The 20,793-nt window shown below is 42.5% G+C and overlaps 1 protein-coding gene across 1 annotated transcript; it reads right to left on the minus strand.

The window, feature by feature from the left end:
• Window positions 1-1,030: 1,030 nt before the first annotated feature.
• Window positions 1,031-4,143, minus strand: LOC130744215 (uncharacterized). Its single transcript, XM_057596407.1, has 3 exons — window positions 4,057-4,143; window positions 1,975-3,725; window positions 1,031-1,820 (listed from the first exon to the last, which is right to left on the minus strand). The coding sequence occupies exons 1-3, from the start codon at window positions 4,141-4,143 to the stop codon at window positions 1,031-1,033; spliced, it is 2,628 nt and encodes an 875-aa protein (XP_057452390.1).
• Between the last annotated feature and the right edge of the window lie 16,650 nt (window positions 4,144-20,793).

Genomic DNA, 20,793 nt, shown 5'->3' on the forward strand with positions numbered 1-20,793 from the left:
ACTAGAGAAGCACCGCAAGTAAGTTTCTAACCCTTTATTAACCACCTCAGTCTGTCCATCGGTTTCCGGGTGGTAGGCAGTGCTAAAATGAAGTTTGGTGCCTTGCACACGGAACAGTTCACGCCAAAAATGGCTCAAAAATAATTTGTCGCGATCCGAAATTATTGACCGGGGAAGCCCATGGAGGCGGAGAATCTCAGTGGAGAACCTGGCAGCCAGGGACTCTGCAGTGAACTTGGCAGGCAACCCAATAAAATGACTGTATTTGGAAAGACGATCCACCACAACCCAAATTACCGAATGGCCCTGAGATGGGGGAAGACCAGTAATAAAATCCATAGAAATATCCTCCCAAACTTGGGAAGGGGTGGGGATGGGTTGCAACAACCCTTGTTTTTTTGTTGTTCGATGTTTGTTGAACTGGCAAGTGGTGCAATGTCTGATAAATTCCTTGATATCTGTATACATTCCAGGCCAATTGAAGGATGCTGCGAGCCTGGACAGCGAAGGGTGAATGCCAGAGTGACCTGCTGTGGGCGAGGAGTGATACTCAGACATTAGAGATTTGCGCAAGTCTGGAATCTCAGGTACGAACAAGCTTCCTTTATAGTACAACAATTTATTATGGTGTGTGAAATCCCGTTCTGTAAGCGACTTAGCCCAAAGAGCTATACCGGCAGTAGAAGAATAAAATTGGCGTAACTGATCCAGCAAGGTTGGGATAGCAGATGTCAGTGCAGCTAGCAATGGGGTGTCAGAATGGCAGCGGGACAACGCATCAGCCACTGTATTGGCACTCCCTGGTTTGTAATGGATCTCAAAATCAAAGCCAAGTAATTTAGAAGCCCACTTTTGTTGCTCCGGTGTTTGAATTGCTTGCGTCAAGAGATGGCGTAAACTCTGCTGATCGGTATAAATGTGAAATTTCGACCCCAAAAGATACTGTCGCCATTTTTTTATGGCCTCAGTGATTGCATATATTTCGCGGACATATGTAGATTGGTTCCTCATTTGCTGGCACATTTTCTTACTAAAATATGCAATAGGATGCTTTTTGTTGTGCGAGAACCGCACCAATGGCCACACCGGAGGCATCAGTTTCGACATCAAAAGGAATGCTGAAATTGGGCAAGGCTAGGACCGGGGCAGAAGACATGATGGATTTCAGTTTTGAGAATGCTTGTTCTGCTGTGTCAGTCCATTTAAATTTATTTGTCTGTAGTAAATCCGTGAGTGGAGTGGCGTGAGTGGCGTAATGGTGCACAAAGCGACGATAAAAGCCGGTAAGACCTAGAAAACCCCGGAGAGTAGTGAGTGATCGCGGAGTGGGCCAATCCAATATGGCTTGCACTTTTGAGGCGTCAGGTTTGATGCCGGTAGGAGTGATGACATGGCCCAAGTAGTCGACAGTAGCAACACCGAATGCACATTTAGACAACTTAGCATAAAAATGATTAGAGAGCAGGCTGTCTAACACAATGCGTAAGTGCTCCAAGTGGGAAAGCAAATCTGGGCTATAAATGAGAATATCATCAAAGAAAACTAAAACAAACTTACGCAAATGAGGGCGCAATAAGTCATTCATTGCCGCTTGAAAGGTGGATGACACATTAGTTAAACCAAACGGCATAACGAGGAATTCATAATGGCCATCAACGGTGCGAAAAGCTGTTTTATGGGTATCCTCAGGTACCACACGAATTTGATGAAACCCAGAACGCAAATCTATTTTAGAATAGATAGTGGACCCGCCGAGTTCATCAATAAGCTCATCAATAGTAAGCATAGGAAAGCGGTCCTTGACGGTCAAAGCGTTCAAACTACGATAATCCACACAGAAACGCCAAGAACCATCCTTTTTTTTTTATCAATAAAACTGGTGAGCTGAAGGGACTAGTACTAGGCACAACAACACCGTCTTGAACCATATCGCTTAATAGGGTGGACATAGCCTCTTTCTGGGAGTGGGGGTACCTGTACGGTCGAACATTGACGGGTGCGGACCCTGGCAGGAGAGTGATACGGTGATCCTGAGGACGAACCGGAGGGAGGCCCTGTGGGGTCGCAAACACTGGTGAATATTGCTGCAATAAGTGCCAGATATCTGTATTAAACTCCGCTGGGCACGTATTTAAATCTGCAAGCTGAAAAAAATTAGCAGTGGTGTGAGGAAAACATGCAATAGTGTGGCACTCTGCAATAGCATCGTGCTGCCAGAAACGACGCAATTGTTGAAACGATGCTTGGAGTGGGGCTTGTAAAGGACGGCCAATGAGGGTGCGTTGTGTGTCTCCCACCATAAATGACATCGAGGGAACCGAGAAATCAGAGGTAACTTTTCCAAGTGTCCGCAACCACTCCATACCTAACACCAAATCAGCCCCTTGAATGTCAAGTAAATAAAAAGAAACATGAAAGAGTGTACCCTCCAAGGTGAGTGCAATGTCTGGGCAGTAACTGGTGCAATCAATATGGTTGCCATTGCCCACCATGACGTGAAAACGAGGAACAGGCTTGGTGGGTAGGCGGAGAAAACGAGCCAGCCGAGGTGGCATCACATTGTGAGTACTACCGGTGTCAACAAGCACGGAAACTGTATGTCCAAGGACAGCACCTTGAAAAGTCAGCGTCTTGGGGTTCGGAAGGCCTTGGAACGCATGAGCAGACAAGTGCAAGAACGTAGGAGGCGTCGGATCAGCAGCAAGGTCCTCAGAAAGGAGATCATCGTCCTCCGTGTCATCGCACATCAACAAGAAAAGGCGGGGTTGACAACGGTGGCCGACAACAAACTTCTCGTCACAGTTGTAACACAACCCAAGCGCACGGCGTTCCTGCATTTGCGCACCGGTTAACCGCTTGATTGGGAGTGAAGGGGACGACAGCAAGGGCGGGTTGGCCTTCACGGTGGAGGTGGCACCGGGTAGTGGCTGAGACTGCAGACGGGCGCCAGGAGTGAATGTGTTGTGTCCCGTTGCCGGCCTAGAGAAGCGTGACGAAAGTGGTTTGGCGGACGCAACTTTCTCCTCCAACATTTTGGCCAAGCCGATAGCATCGGAGACAGAGTACGGGCGCAAAGGCTTCAAATCATTTTTGATATCCTCCCGCAGACCTGAAATAAAACAGTTAAGCAACATCTCGGGAGAAAGACCGACGACCTGATTGCAAAGCTTTTCAAAACGGGTTTGGTAGTCAGTGACAGTGGTAGTTTGTTGCAACTTGAATAGGGATTGTTGAGGATTCTCAAAATCCGAGGGGCCAAAACGGAGGGTGAGATTGCGAACAAACTCATCCCAAGAAAGCAGTTGACGGTTTGTATGCATCCATCGATACCATACAAGAGCCTCTCCTTTCATGTAGAAAGCCGCCAAATGCAAACGTTGATCACCGGGAATTTGGAGAAACTGAAAGTACTGCTCAGCCTGGAAAACCCAAGACACCGGGTCGGTGCCGTCAAATTGAGTAAGCTGAAGCTTCAAGGCTTTGGTAGGATCTGCACGGGTGTTGAATCCGGTGCGAGTAGGATTATGCGCCAGTGCAGCGGGTTGCTCAGAAGACAGTTGGGCAACTTGTGAAGATAATTGGTGGACAGTGGTATCATTTTGGTCTAGCCGAAGGAGCATCGATGAGAGTTGCTCCGTGATGGTAGCAAACATCCCAGCGACTTCTTCTGGGGAGGGAGCCATCAAAAGAATGAAAGCACCAGATGGTAAGAGGTTACCCTCTGCCTGGCATAAAAAAAACCGAAAGAATAAAAGAGTAGAAGGAGAAGGCAATTTCAATATTGTTGTTATTCTTCTCAGCACCCAAAACGTGCTACTTATAAGGTTTAGACAATAAATTAAATAAGGAAATCCTAAGCAAAACAAGGAGGCTGCGCCTCTATAGTGTGCAGGTGCACTAATTAACCTAATTGTAAATACCTAGCAAAATTTGGGCTAATAGAATTAATGGCCCATTTATTTAGGAATTGCACAAATTAAAAATACTACTACTAGTCTCTGAACCTTCTTGGCTGAATGATGGTCCTCTTGGGCCTTGAGGATGTGGGCTCTGTACCAGGATGCTGAACAGAGAGGAAGGAGAAACCCTAATTAGCCCAAATTGGGGGAAAACAACATAAAATCCATGACAGATTTCAATCATGCAGAAGTGGGTAGTGCCTTCATGATCAATCGGTGGCCTCCTTGAGTGTTTTTATCCCACCTTGGCTGTTACTCTTTCACGTTATGCCCCTTTCCCCTATTCCTCTGTTTTTTCTCTGTTTCCTGTATCTAGTTCTTTGTTTCTTTCTCTCCCTCTTGTTTTCTTTTTTTATACTAGTACCGTGTATTTGTACTTGATGGGTGGTTTTATATATATATTGTGTCTTATCCAAAAAATGGATGAGATAGAAAACGAAGACAGAAATTGGAGTGAGATGAGATAAGGAAAGGAGTATTTGAAGAAAGTGAAGAACATCTGTTCAAAAAAGAAAGAAAGTGAAGAACATAAATTAAAAACATGAAGATGAAGAACCATTGAATATTGATATAAAAGTGGGGTTATTAAGCAAATATTGAATGAATAAGGATAAATTAGAAAATAATATCTAGTCACCACTCACTTATTCATATCATATTAAATGTATTAATATTATTGGTCCATCTCACTCTTGTACCGTACACTTATCTGAATTTTTGGGCACCGGAGTAAGCACCCTAGCACTATTGGCAATTGCTAAAATCTTTTTATTTCAATAATTTATTGGACGCCATGCTTGGCTAAACTTCTTTTAGTACTTGGGTTGTAAATCCGTTTTGAATGATCTTTTGATTTGAATCGTTATTTATATGAATTCTCTTTTTTCAATCTTCGTAATTGAATCAATTTATATTGTTTATTCTTGAGTGCACGCAAGGAATTAGCTAATTTCTATGAGAACGCAAGTTGATTAGAAATTAGGGAAATAATGATTCAATTAGATTAGGCGTTCCCTACTGCTTGATTCACGAGTAGAACCTAGTTGCGTTGACTAGTTTAATTAGGACTTAATCTTCAATTCTCTGGTCTAGGTGCTCATAAAACAGACTTAGTATTTGAATTAGAAGTCTAGGGCGTGTGAATTATCAACATCCTAGAATAAAGACTAGATCGCCGAAGAGAGGTTTATTGCATGAGTTCGATCATATAAATATTGTTAAAATTGAAGCATAGGACAAATAGGTGAAACATATCCGAGTGCTATTTTTCCCAACTGAATTCTCAAATCTATTTAATTTTTCGTGTTACTTATTGCGTTCAACATCACTACATCTAAAATTTGAAATTGGTTTTTATTTTTATAAGTCTAAATAAGAAAATTAATAAAAACTATTATAGAATCACAATCCTTGAGGGATCAGATAATTTATTACTACGGGCAACTTTGTACACTTGCAAAGGAGCTATCAGCTTTTCTCCTTCCCTTATCTCTTGCACCTTGTGATCTTTAGTCCGAAAAGATTATCCTTAATCTTAGAGGAAAATTTCTTAAAGCTAAAAACCTATTCAAACCCCCCCCCCCCCCCTTTTCTAGTGTTTTTCATACCTTCATATTAAGCATAAAATATGAAAATGCAGGTAAGCAAATAGAAGATGAAACTATTATAGACATCCGTCAAGAATTTGCAATCTCACATTCAGTTGATTCAATAGCTTCTATAGATATAAAAATATTATTAATCCGGTATTTGAAACAACAAGAACAAATGATAAAAAAAAATTTAAGAACTCAAAAAAAAAACAAAAGCAAACATTTAGTACGAAAACATGAAAATTTAAGAACTCATAGTCTAAAATAAAATTTATATCTTTTAATCAATAAAATATCTCTAAAAAAAGATAGACTAAAAATAACACAACACAAAAGCCAAAAATGAATATCCCCGTGCATCGCACGAGTAAAAAGTCTAGTATTCTAATAAAGTGATGCACTATCAAATTAATAAGAATTGCCATATTAATCTTCTATATACATATGTAAAGCAGACTTGAGTTTTTGCACTCCTTTACATTAAATGCATTAAATAGTAAAACATTTCTTTTGTATTACTACCTTTAATAATTAATTAAAAAATTAAATAAAATTTATCATGTCATAATCTATTCAACTACCTTCTAAATTGTAAAAGTCACTTTGAACCTTTGTAAAACATTTCTTTTGTATTACTACCTTTAATAATAAAATAAAAAATTAAATAAAATTTCTCAAGTCATAATCTATTCAACTACCTACTAAATTGTTAAAGTCACTTTGAACCTTTGTATTAAATACATTAAATTAAAATATTAAAAATGAATAAAATTACTTAAGTCATTAGCTATTCAACTACCCACATAAATGTAAAACTCACCTGAAAGTTTGTTACAAATAGATCAAGATATAAAAAATTTCTTTTGTATTATATACATTAAAATAAAAAACAGTTTCACAAAATTTCCAACGCAATAAGTTAATCAACTACCAACTAATTTTCGTGTTTGTTGTATAACGTAGAACAGAACATAACATTTTAGTTCTTTAAAAAAGTGTGAAATAGAAAAGAATGAAACAAGACACTCTAATAATAAAAAAATTAGGCTGATGTTTATCAACCAAAAAATTACACTGATAAAAGTACCCAAAATTTATATGTGAACAATTTTAGTTATATAATGATAAAAAAATATTAAAAATAATTTATGTAAATAAATATCTTTGTGGAGGAAAAAACATCGCTAGGAGAGTTAACTGCAATATGATGTGAAAATTCTCAGCTTGAACAGGATTGCCTATAAAGGAAGATACATCTGAAGGAGGATACATGTAAGCGCAAAAGAAAGAGTTAAAAAAATTTGTTTGTGGTAGGAAGTTTAATATGAGTTAATATGATGATTTAAAAAATATTTTTTTACTTAAAAAAATTAAAAATATATTAATCATAGTATTTTATTTTTTAATTTAATTATCGTAATTTCATTAAATATATTAAGGAGTAAAAACATCCAACATTTGTATTAAAATACATGAAGCAATAGCAAAGATTTTAATTTTTTTTGATAATCTGGTTTTAATTTTTTGGGTTTTGAAGAAGAGTGATGAAGATGTGGAGAGAAGAGATGAAGATGATATATTTTTGGCTTTTCTAAGTTTTTATTCATTTTTCTCCCATAAACCGTTACGTTTTTTACGGAAGACCAAAGTTGCTAACAAAGAACAACGTTGGGGGTACTGAAATGCAATTAAATTTTTTTAGAGTTCAAAATCATGAGAAATATAAAAGTGGGGGACCAAATTTATTCAACTACCTTCATTAATTAATAATATTTATAAACTTATAAATTGACTTAAATTTTGCATTGGTGAAGAATATCAAGAATTAAACTTGATTTAGAATAAAATAATATTATCAATAAATAATTTAGATGAAATAGTTTAAATTTAAAAATGGCACTAGGAGGCATTTACTATTAACTATAATGTATGTGTCTTATTTGAAAAAACAAACTCTATATAATTTTTTTGATCTTATTATATATTAGTAAAAACAATTTCGAGCAAGCATAATAGAGAAAAAAAATTATGACCAAAGTTGAATAAATTTATGGACTGGGCGAGACCCCAGGGTCCCTCGCCTAGGAGACTCAGCCTTAGGCGCGGAACATGCCTGGATCTTGGGCCGCTCTCCCCAAGGCCCAACCGGCCCATTTAGACAGGTTAAAGGCACGAAGGCTCAACCCCAAATCTATAACTAGGGGACGGTTACCAATTGTAAGGGACTTTTAGCTCATTTGGCAATAACAACATTGAAATTCAGTTATATTTTCTCTCTCTAAGCAATTAAGAGCTCATCTCTCTAAAATCTCTGATCACATTCCACACACTCTTGACACTATGCCTTGATTCTATGTTCTTGGCGAGAACATTTGGCGCCGTCTGTGGGGATCGGTAGATTTCAATTCCCGGACAACGTGGATCACGATTTGAAGGAAGGTGTAAAATCTCTTGTAGAATTTTCTTGACTTGATAGGAACCATTATTGGAATCGGTACGATGGAAGGATATCATCGATTGCGAGGAGGACAATTAAGGCGTGGGCACGATCAGCCAACGCAAGGCGTAAGCACGCAGGAACAAGACGAGCAAGTGCCAGCAGGCGTAAGCACGCAATTTTCGGAGTTGGAGGCTAGCGGAAGTTGGCAAAAGTTGATATGTGAAGTCGTTGGCCGTTTGGAACAACAGGATGAGGCAGTTACCGTAATGGACGCGGCGTTAGGACCTAGCGGATTATATAGGGAAAGCTACCGAGGTTCCAGGAGGAAGTTAGAGTCTTCTTCGGCGAAGAGTAGGGTGACGGGAGAGTGGTGTGCTTATCACCAAGTTTCTGGTCATGATACCGGGAAGTGCAGAGCTTTACAGCATGCAGTTGAGAAATTGATCACAACAGGAAAGACTGTTAAGGCGCGGCGTAATAAACCTCCTAGATCGGAGAAATAGGCACAATCGCTGGAGGCTTTAGCGGAGGAGGAATCACTAGTGCAGCGCGCAAACGATATCTCAGAACGGTGAATGCGGTTGCGGCAGCACCTTTCGGTTTTCAGCATTCGGACATCACATTTTCACCCGCTGATTTTTTCGGGTTAAAACCACACTTAGACGACCCGATCGTGATCTCCCTTCGGGTTAACCACTTCGACGTACAATGAACGCTTTTGGACCACGGGAGTTCAGCAGATATCATCTACGGCGGGGCGTTTGCGCAGCTTGGAATAAGGGAAGGTGACCTTACCCCGTATGAAGGGACCTTGGTAGGATTCGCGGGCGAACGAGTGTGGGTGAAATGAGTCATAGATCTTGATACCATATTCGGCGAGGGCGAGAATGCCAAAAAACTAACAGTAAAATACTTGGTTTTAGAGGCGGAAGGGTCATACAACGCGATCATTGGAAGGAACACTTTAAACCGTATGTGCGCAGTAATATCAACAGCTCATCTAGCAATAAAGTACCCATTGGCGAGCGGGCGAATATGACGGATTGTGGTGGACCAAAGGGTTGCAAGAGAGTGTTACTGTAATGCTGTGGATCGGTATGGTAAGAAGAACGCCTCAACAGGACATCGCTGTAATGAAGTAGAGGCTCCGGACGAAAGCTTGGATCCAAGGGGCGAGGGGCGAGTCAATAGACCCACCCCGATAGAGGAAACCAAAGAGTTGAGGTTCGGCGAGAAGATACTCAAAATAGGGACCATGTTAAGTGAAAGCCAAGAGCAGAGGTTGTCAAAGTTGTTGGGAGAGAACCTAGACCTTTTTGCTTGGAGTCACAGAGATATGCCTGGCATAGACCCAAATTTCATTTGTCATAAATTAGCACTGAATCCAGGGGCGAAGCTAGTGACCCAGACTTGGCAACGAATGGGCGATGAGAAGGAGAAGGCGACCCAGCAAGAGGTGAATAAGCTACTTGCAGCAGATTTTATTTGTAACACCCCGATTTCGGTGGCGTCACTTTAGTAACCAAAGAAATAACTTAAGCGGAAAAACGTGAATTATTTTTTTTCGATAATGTAAGTAAAGACAGAAAGAGATGAAACTCTAAAACGTAGATAACAGAACTAATATACAATATGATTACAGCCCCCACTGTAAGTTGTAAACCACGTCACGAGTAAACCTCCAGTGACGGAAAGTAAAAGAGAGTAACGCCCGTAGGCAAAAGTACAAACCAAGGTAAAAATACTGTGTCCGCAACACTAAACCTCAAAATCTGAGAACAAGTTGGCCCAGCGGCCTAAGAAAAGACCCCCTAAATCCAACCAGCTCTCTGTGATCTCCATAGGAAACCACACAAAAAGCTACCGGTAGGAAACTACCCTGTCCCCAAAACTGAAGCATGACGGTCAGAGCATCGACACTACTCCTACACTAATCCCATCTCGAGTAAGTTGCTCGGTGGCCAGCGGGGTCGACCACCCCTGAACCGTAGTCCTCCTGATCAAGCTTCTTCAACCTAGTTTCCCCTGAAGGGTGAACCATCGTGAACCGGTCCGCCATACTCAACTGACAATGGCGTAGTCCGCCCAAACACACACAGAAGACGCGAGGGTCAACTCCAAAGAATTATATAAATAATAAAACCAGATATATAGGGTAATAATTATTTAGCCTCTCAGGCTTATACGTTTAGGGATAACATCCTAGGGTTGCATATATCACAATGAATATAAAGATCATAATAACAATTAACATGCCTCAAGTAGGATAAACAGGTACCAATCACACTCAGCAACTAAGTCAGCATGTATGTTGCATGAAATGCAATGCTGGGTAACAAAATGCATTCCGGAAGAAGGATGGACACCATCGAGTCAGCCCTAACACCGGCCAAAGTGGGACCATTCCGCTCGGGCGCCTCTTACACCACACAAAAGTAGTCAGATCAGCAGTGAACCCGTAGGTCTGCCATTCCGTCTGCTACTAAGGACCACCGTAGTGTCCTAAATATGGAAATCCGGGTCTTATGACCATTTTGGAATCCACCGAGGTCCGGTAATCCGCCGTGTATTAACCTCAAAATGAGTGCATGAATGCAAGTGATTAGCCAAACAACGTCTCCGACCTCACTCGACACGTCGTCACGTGTTCTAGCTAACTTATTGTCTCTAAAAAGCCTACCCTAAGGCAAACGTCGATTCTGCGACAAAATGAATTAATCAAAAGAAGAAGAATGTACTTTGGAACTCATGGTTCCCGGCTAAACTTTAGATAGCCAATCAATAAACTGCTCATCGAGCGAAAAGGTACCGAAGTACTTGGAAACTTATAGTCTCCGGCTAAACTTTAGATAGCCAAACATTAAACTGCTCATCGAGCGAAAGAGTATAAGCATACTCGGAAACTTGTAAGTTTCCTCAAGACTTGGACTCGACGACACTTCTCAAATCTTCAAGACTAATATTCAGGCTCTAAGCTCTTATCGAAAGCTGTTATCATTGTTCAAGGGGTTTAGAGATTGGTTAATGTCTTATGAATTTTCCTTGAGAAAATAGATTTCGTTTAGTCTTATGATACTTCCTATGAGTTTCAGGGATCCCATAATCCCAATTAATTTCTGAGAAGGTCTCGATCCATTAAAATATAACAAGGTCCGAACTTCGTTCGTCCTTTCAAACTCTCTCAAAATCTCATAAAAATTCGGCATGACTTGCCCGTAATCCTCACTTTCCAGAAACATAGGCACGAGTGGAATAGCATCATGAAACAGCTCAACCAATAGGCATAAACAGCATATTCCAACACATCCTAAGTTAACCATGTAGCACATAGCATGTGAATCATTTAGCACACAATATCATGGCATCAAGTACTCAACAAGATCGGCCGAAGCCTCAGAGAACAATTCAGACATTTAGCAATTAAGTGCATAACACATAAATCAAGTCGAACTTGTCGACACCTAAAGCATTATCTAGTAATTCAGAGAGTAGCCCTCACCTGTAACTCCTCCAGCGTTTTCCTCACAACCTCCTTCACGTTCCTCGCCTTGATCTCCAGGAAACTCCTCAAAAGAACCTTAAGCCAAAATCACAGAAATCAACACATTGAGTCAGAAACTCAGCAAGCAATAAGTCCTAGGGTTACACGGTACATTACAAACTCTGTGGTACGACAATCTAACGCGTTAAGACAAGTTTTCGAAAAAGTCGGATTTCCTCCCCCCTTGGTATAGCTCTCGGCCACTTTCCTTAATTGGGAGGGTCGATTTTTCTTCGATCAAACTTGGTTCCTAGGTTAACATACGCCGTAACTAAGACGGTTCTAAGCTCGGAAAAATTTTCGGATCGAAAACTGATATAGGGGTAGTTTGGTCATTATTTTTAGCTCAGAATTTCAAAATTGGATTTTTGAAAAACAAATTGGATGGGGACGTCCACAACGACGTTTATGACGACAAATCCTACTAGCACTAAGCCAAGTCGATAGATTAGAGCGTAAAGGTTGCGACTTTGCCGAAAAATGGGTATTTAGGGTAGAAATTGATCCCGGCGGCATTTCGTCGACATTTGACAAAATCTAATCCGCAGAACACGCTCAGGAGCATGCAGGGAAGAAGTTTAGACACTGAAATCAGCGTATTTGAACAGTTTTTCAAAAACCTCAAAATTTTGAACTCAGAAAATCGTAGGAGAAATGGACAGAAACGACGATTCGAAGGAGAGTATAGTTTACCTACCTCGAGGTCTTCGATTAGTGACGATCGGTGAAGCAAACGGGCAAGAAACGACGAAGATCCGGATCTCTCTCTCTCTCTAGGAGCTCGCGGTTTTGGGGGAGGGGAAATGGGTTTTTTTGCAAAAAATCTAATTTTCAAGCTATTTATAGGTTTTGGAAAAAGCGGAAAAAAGATTTTTTTGCGATTCCGATTTTTCCTGCGCGTTCCTCTGCGCATTCTAAGATAGGTTCTGGCGACAAAATTCCAGAACTCAAAACAGGATTCTTGGAATTAAACCAAAAGATCCAAAATCGGCATAAGTCGGTGTAAGTCGGATTATCCCGAAAAACTACTTTTTGCAGTGATCGTCGGATGAGAAAACTTCCTTCTGAAGAAAGATTAGGATTGACGAGAGAAATAGGAGAACGCGGGTGGAATCTTCTTTTGCAGCTCCGAATAGAAAAAGTCTTCATCGTCTGTCGATCTTAGGTTTTCTCGAACTATCAGGGATTCCGTTTCGGCAAACTTCCGAGAATTGGAATTTGACGTTCGTACTTTCCAGGATTTCGCATCGAAATGGTTGTTTAAGGACGGAAAAGAGAAGTTCTAACATTTCTCTGAGGATTTTTTTTTTTGGAATTAGTTTTCATCGTGTCCTAAAGCGTAAATTAACTATTCACTAATACCTTTGACCTAGGATTAAGCGTATGTTAGTCGTGCTATAACTCTTTCGGTTTTTCGATAAATTCTTGGACTTTTCCTGAACCTTTTTCCTTCCCAAATTTATCTTAATCAAATAACTCTTTTATTTTATTCACTTATCCAAGGCGTTAAAACTTGGGCCTTACATTATTCGCGAAATCAAGTACCCTACCTGGTTGGCAAACGTGGTAATGGTCAAGAAAGCAAACGGAAAATGACGAATGTGTGTGGATTACACGGACCTAAATAAGGCATGTCCGAAAGATTCATACCCTTTACCTAGCATAGATAAACTGGTGGATGGAGCCTCGGGGAATGAGCTTCTGAGTTTAATGGATGCCTACTCAGGGTACCATCAAATCAAAATGCATCCATCGGACGAAGATAAAACGACTTTCATGACTACAAGGGTAAATTACTGTTATCAAACCATGCCTTTCGGATTGAAAAACGCGGGGGCGACGTATAAACGACTGATGGATAGGGTGTTTGAGGGGCAAGTAGGAAGGAATATGGAAGTACGTCGACAACATGATCGTTAAGTCAATTTTGGGGTCGACTCACCACGAGGACCTATCGGGAGCCTTTGGCAAAATCCGGAAACACGACATGAGGCTCAATCCGGAGAAATGTTCCTTCGGAATACAAGGGGGTAAATTCTTAGGATTCATGATCACGTCAAGGGGGATTGAGATTAACCCGGACAAGTGCAAGGCGATACGGGAGATGAAGAGCCCAAGCAATGTGAAAGAGGTGTAGCGACTAACCTGGCGAATCGCGGCTTTGTCCCGATTTCTTCCTCATTCGGGTAATAAGTCAGCTCCGTTCTTCGAATGCCTTAAGAAGAACGCAACGTTCGAGTGGAGTTCAGAATGTGAAGAAGCTTTTACTCGCCTCAAGGAAATGTTGTCAGCACCACCTGTCCTCTCGAAGCCCGTTCAGGGTCTTCCCCTACACTTGTACTTCTCTGTGGGAGACCACGCGATCAGCTCGGTAATCCTTCAGGAGGTAGACGTGGAACAGAAAATAGTTTAATTTGTGAGCCACACGTTTCAGGGGCCGAAATGAGGTATTAGAAGATAGAAAAGGCGGCGCTCGCCGTCCTCGTCACCGCCAGACGCTTGCAGGTAAAAGTGAGAACTGATCTTCCTTTGAGGCAGGTGTTGCAGAAACCAGATTTGTCAGGAAGGCTCGTCGCATGGTCAGTGGAGCTGTCAAAGTATGGATTGCAGTATGATAAAAGGGGGAGAGTTGGGGCGCAGACCTTGGCAAATTTTGTGGTAGATTTGACACCCGAGGAAGGAGAAAGAGTAAACACGCAATGGACGTTGTTCGTCGATGGTTCGTCGAATGACAACGGAAGTGGAGCCGGAGTCACATTGCAGGGGCCAGGAGATCTGGTGTTAGAACAATCTCTCAGATTCCAGTTCAAGGCTAGTAACAACCAGGCGGAGTATGAGGCTCTAATCGCAGGACTAAAGCTGGCGATCGAGGTGCAAATTGATAGTTTGTTTGTAAGAACGGACTCGTTATTAGTGGCAAATCAGGTCAATGGGGAGTTCTAGGTCAAAGAACCGGCTTTGATAAAGTATATAGAGCGCGTACGATCGCTTATGAGTCGAATAAAGGAAATTGTGGTCGAATACGTGTCGAGGACACAAAATCAAATGGCTGATGCCCTAGCTAAGTTGGCTAACACCAGAAAACCCGGGAATAACCGAAGAGTGATTCAGGAAACGCTCACCAACCCTAGCATAGAGGGAGAACTGGTAGCCTCAGTCGATCGTCAGGAAACTTGGATGAACCCCATCATTGATATCTTGGCGGGTGAGCCAGGCGATGTAATGAAGTATTCAAAGGCTCAAAGGAGAGAAGCAGAGCACTACACGTTGCTCGATGGCACCCTTTTTCAGCGAGGATTCACTTCGCCCCTCTTAAGATGCCTACCACCAGAAATGTATGAGGATGTTATGACAGAGGTTCACGAAGGGGTTTGTGCAAGTCACATTGGTTGAATGAACTTCCGATTGTGATTTGGTCATATAACACGATGCTACATTCATCTACAGGAGAAACACCGTTCAGGATGACATACTGGGCGGATGTTATGCTCCCCGTAGAGATCGATAACAGCTCATTGCGAACAGTGCCGAAGTTTGAGGGCGAGAACGCTTCAAATATGGCGATGGAGCTAGACCTGCTATCACAGACACGCGACGAAGCTCGCCTAGGGGAAGCGGCGATGAAACAACGAGCAGCGACTAAGTATGACACGAAGGTGCGACCAAGAGAAATGCAAGCAGGGGATTTGGTGCTTAAGAAGCGGACATGGGTCACGGGAAACAAGTTAAGCCCAATCTGAGAGGGACCCTACAGAATCTTGAAGGTCCTAGGAAAGGGAGCTTATCACCTGGATAGCTTGGATGGGAGGCGGATGCCAAGATCGTGGAACGCTGCCGGTCTAAAATACTACTACAGCTAACGGGATCAACAAAAACGCTGAATCCGATGCAAAATCGGCAGCAGACTCGGCGAGGGAAAATCCTTTTGTACTTTGATTCGAAGAAATTGTCGGCCAAAAGTGCCTGAATGGTAAAAACAAAGACACGTTCTTGTTCTCCATCTCGGGAGTTTGTTGACTATCACGTCTAATTGAAAATACAAAAATTGTATCCAGCAAATTCAATCACACTGAATTGCGGCGAGGGCTCGGTGGGAAAAATTCCCTGAATGTGGCAATCCCAACACGACCTTGATGTCTGGGGATTGCTCCGGAAAGTCCGACGCAGCTCGCCGTCCCTCGTCGGCGATGTGTGCGGAAAAGCTTCTTATCCCGATAATCTCCCCGAAATATGGGCGAGCATCGGCAAGAGCCTTGCGCCTGTCCGATAAATCCTTGCGCAGCTGGGCAATCTCTTCTTCTATGCTGGAAAGACCTTTTTCTTGAGCAGCAAGGGCGGCATCTTTAGCATCAAGGGCCTGCTTGAGTTCGTTAATCTTGGTTTCCAGATGCTCTTCTTTCTCATACGTCGCGGCCCGCGCCAGCTTTGCCTCAGCAAGTTTCTTTTGCATCTTTGACGTTTTCTCTGCTTCAGAAGCTAACTGGCGGTGTAGGCTCGAGCAAGTTTCATCAAATCGAAGGTTGGCGGCGCGCAAAGTCTCCACTTCCTGGCGAAGCTTAGCAGTGCTAGATAAGGGCCGAGCCTGCCAGGCTACCTGAGCAAATAGGCAACCCGCGCGGAGAAGATTCGACACAGCTTTCTTAGCCATATCTTGCGGATTCTGGCTGGGAATTTCCCTCAATTTCTCAAGATATGGATGAGAAAGAAGGAAGGAAAATGGATCAAGGTTGGAGTCGCTGGAGGGGCCCTTCTGACGATCGGGCGAGAGTTCCTCCTCCTCATTGACATTCTTTGGAGAAGGAGGGGTTGGTAAAACATTGGTGGGAGAGTTTGGGCAGTTGCCAGACGGCGAGGTGTGAGCTGTAGCAGAGGCGTTCGCCTCGCCCTGGTGATCGGCTGCAGGAGACTTGCCCGCATTTGAAGAGGTACAAGGGGCGGGAATGATGACCTCTTCACCAAAAACAGGGGAGATAACGGAGGGGTTCGCCTCGCTCGCCTTATTCTTCTTTAGGGCACCTTCGTCCGCCGGCGAGCTCTGTCTTTTCTCCCCAGCACGGGCAGAGGGGGAGGCTTTGGAGCTGTTAAGAACAAAGGCATTCAACAACTCAGCGGTAGAGAACTTCATCGTTTCACCTGAAAAAGGAAAAGTAAAACAGTCATTAGGGGAAAGGCGAGGAATAAAGTAAGCGACAAACATACAGGAATTAGGACCTAATCGGGGAAGCAATTTAGATAATGGGGGGGCATTAAGCAGGTCAATACAATTCAGGAGCGGAAGTTGAAGTAAGTTTCCAGGGCGATATTGTCTCGGGGAGAAGGAGACGTGGTATGGGGGCCATTTAAAGATCGAGGGGACGAGGTCCAGTAAAGAGGGAAAAGGGTTTCTCCTCCCCTCTCCGTGAATAATGAGGGGTAAGCAGGATGGATGACGACACGGAAGTATCTCCGAGCAAAATAAGATTCTGAGCCCGCCCCGTAAGGGACAAATCGTCCTCGACCGGGCCGAGGGACCAAGACAACCCAACCTTGAGATCCACGAAAATCCACCTCAAAAAGGAGGGAAAAAAGGGCAGGAGAAGGTGCAACATCAACACTGTGGCAAAGGATCTCGAAACATCGTAGGTAGGCCCAGGAGCAGGGGTGAAGTTGGCAAGGGGAAACGTTGATTCTGCGCAACATAAGGGTAAGGAAAGGTGAGAAGGGAAGTTTTATGTTCAGGTCAAGGAATAGGTATTCATGGATGAAGAAAAAGTGAGAGTATCTGAGGTCGTTAAACTCTCGGTGCTGCCAAGGGCGGTCTTGTTCTTGACAGCCGGTGGTGCGAAGGAGGTCATTTAGCAAGGAGGAGTAGCAAAACCCACCGACTCGATTAGCGAGGTTATAGACAGATTCGCTGGTTGACAGCTCAGATGATTGGTCAAGGATTTCTTGGTTGGGTGCCTCCGTGACAAGGGGGAAGAGTGGCGAAGGTTGCCAAGCGGTGAGCCTTGATTTCCTCGAGAGAGGACAAAGCCCCTGTGGAGAACATCAAAAATAAGAAGGAGAAGAGAAAAGAACTAACCAGAGGTGGGGTTGTGGACGAAAGAGCAGGGAGCAGAGCAAGGGATTCGCATGATTAGTAAGGGAACCCGGCACAGGAATCAGGAGCGAGTGAGGAGATAGTTAACAAGGAAAGAGGGGAAAAGTGGGGAAGAGAATTTAAAGGATGGGAAAGTAGAAAGTAAAGGCAGTGTGTTAGGCGAAAAGTTGTAGCCGTTAATGCTGATTGGTTCAAATTCAAAAAATTTCAGGGTTTGACGTGGCGCATTAAATGGAAGGCACCGTAAAGGAAGCTTATTGGTTGAAATTCGGGTTGGCAGGGTTCGCTGAAGATTCAAAAAGACATTTCAAAAGTGGCAGTTGAGATTCAGTGGATTTGCTTGCTTAAAAACTACTTTAGGGCGCAACGCGTGGCAAACGCACTACACCTGTCAAAAGTGTCATGATTTAGGGCACGTGCGCAGTGCTGGCAAGGCGAGCAGGTCAAGTGTCATCGCCTTGGGACTACTTGTGGACTCAGTTTGCCTAGGAAAGGGGTGGTGCAGCGAAAAGTTTGGAATACGAAGATTTTTCGACTTTATTCCCCCGACCATGTTGGCAATTGTTTTTTTCATTTTGTTAAAAACTTTAGGTTTTATCATTGTTTAGTCTTTCATAGTCCTCGCCTTGGTTTCTTCTGTTTAAAGACACACTCAGCTCTCATGCTTCGAGCTCGGTGTTGTAACACCCCAATTTCTCAACTGAGGAGTCACATTAGTAACCTAACAAAGTCTAAGGACCAATCTGCAATCCCTAAAAACCAAGGGAATTTTTTTTCTGTAAAACAACTAAACACTTCGGCTAAAAGGTTGGAAACATACCATAACTTTATTTAGATAACTTGTTTCCCGATATACAGTAATAATAGTTTACAATACCATAAGTAAGGTTCAGAATAAACATGCGCACTTTAACAGTGGCGGAAGCAAGACTTTAACAACAGAGTTCTCATAAAGTAAAAGAGACTCCAACATAATCCACAAGAAGAGAAGCAAAGCTGCTTCTCATACCTCTACTCCACCGCTTACAACTCGATCTCCAACTCGAGTAGCTATGCCTCGGCGGAAGGATCTCCATCGCCTAATAGCGTTAAGCGCCCAAACAACAAGTAGCAAATAGAAAGGGTTAACTCCATGCAATTACCATGTATAAAAGAGAAAAATCATGCTGTTCGAATTTAATTACCTGGCATGGTAAATAACTAGCAACATAACTCAACTCATATATCAACAACTTAAACATAAATCGGACTCAGATAATAATAACCTCAACAATGTAACATCAAATCAGATATCAATAAACCAATACGAAAATCCAACAACATAGGGTCAGGTGTTAGTTCCCTATAATGCAACTATATGCTGCTAACAAAATGGATCGATCAATATCGTCTCTCAAGACGGGACAATGATAGGACACACCTCCTCATCGCCACTTATAACGTCATACATGACGGGACAATCATAGGACACACCTCCTAATCGCCACTTAACGTCACACAAGACGGGACAATCATAGGACACACCTCCTGATCGCCACTTAGCACCTCGCAAGATGGGACAATCATAGGACACACCTCCTGATCGCCACTTGACTCAAGCCCTATATGCCAAGTCAGACAATAACAAAGCCCACCCAAGGACCAATCCAAAGTAACCACATGTTCCATCCACTAGGAAGCAGTAACGACAGAAACCAGTAAACGGCCGAAGCCTCTCAGAAAACATTTTCCAAATTCAGCATAATAATCATAATCATCTGCCAATCAATATAAACATCTTCATCTCAAACACAGGCAGTGCGATAAAAGCATGCAAGACTCAAAGACGCTCTAAAACCGAGTTACCCTTACCTTCGTGAGTAGAAGTTGGGCATGGAAATTGCGAACCTAGAACAAAGAAAACACAATCATCAACACAAGCTTCACTAGGAGCAACACGATCTACTAATACTAATCGAAATCGTAAAGAAAGCCTCTAAAGCTTCAGAGTTCCTATTTAGGCACAAATTGACAACGGAGACTTCGTTCGCTAAAACGAGCATAACTCGAGCTACAGAACTCAGAATGACACGAAACCGGCGCCAAAATTTCGACAATTGAAAGAGCTACGCAAAGGCTCAGGTCATAGAGACCCAAAAATTATTTTTGGACACGGTACCCAAGCAATTAGGTTTCGGCCACTATGGAAAATAGGGTTTTCGAACTTTTTCTTCGATCTAAATCAATTCACAAGGTAGTTTTAGGGTAAAACTAAGGCAAAGAAACTGTCGGAACAATTTTCGGACAATCGGGTCGAAATACGACTATCCAGGGGCATTTTGGTCCAAAATAAAGGCTCAAAACTTCAAAGTTATCAGTTCGGAAAACAAATTTGACAGCATTGATCCTCATGACATCCGTGACAACAAATCCTAAAGGCACGAAGTCAGATTACAGCTTTTCGACAATAAAGTTTCGAAATGTGCGACTAATGGGGTTTTGAATCAATTTTTCAGATCTTGGACAACTGAATCGCAATCGGCGATTACTGACAGAGGTTTTAGACTCATGGGAACATAAGGAACATAACCCAACCAAGAAATCAAGGAAATCGGACAATTTTAGAAAAAGCTCAAAACTGTGAGCACAGAAACGACTTCAGAAACGCAACAGAAACAGTAAACAGAGGTAGGATTCATGCTAGTTACCTCAATACCTAGAAGTAGGGACGAACTGCACGAAGATTGGTCAAGTTTTCGCGAAAATTTCTCCTCTCCTCCTCTCTCCTTGCTCGCGGCCTTGAATGGGTGAGAATGAAGAGATTTTGCTTTTTCGAGCTATTTATAGGCAGGTGAAATCGCGGGAAAATGAAAATTTCGCGATTCCGATTTTTGCAGCACGTCCACCGAGGAATTCTAAGAGAGATTCTGGCGTCAGAATTCCAGAACTCAAAACAATTATCTATGATTTGGGAAAAACGATATCTAAAATCCCAAAGGTGGTGTAAGTTAATCTGTCCCGTTAAACTACTTTTTGCTGTGATGCTCAGACGACAAAACTTCCTTCTGAAGAAAGATTGGAAATGTCGAAACAAATCTGGCAACGCAGACGGAAACTTCGTTAGAAGTCCCGAATAGAAAAAGTCTTCTTCCATCGCTCGAATCTAGGGTTTCGAAGCAAGGAAATTAGCGTCGTCGGACTTC

Source organism: Lotus japonicus, chromosome 3 (assembly GCF_012489685.1).
Source record: "Lotus japonicus ecotype B-129 chromosome 3, LjGifu_v1.2".
Lineage (NCBI taxonomy): Eukaryota > Viridiplantae > Streptophyta > Magnoliopsida > Fabales > Fabaceae > Lotus > Lotus japonicus.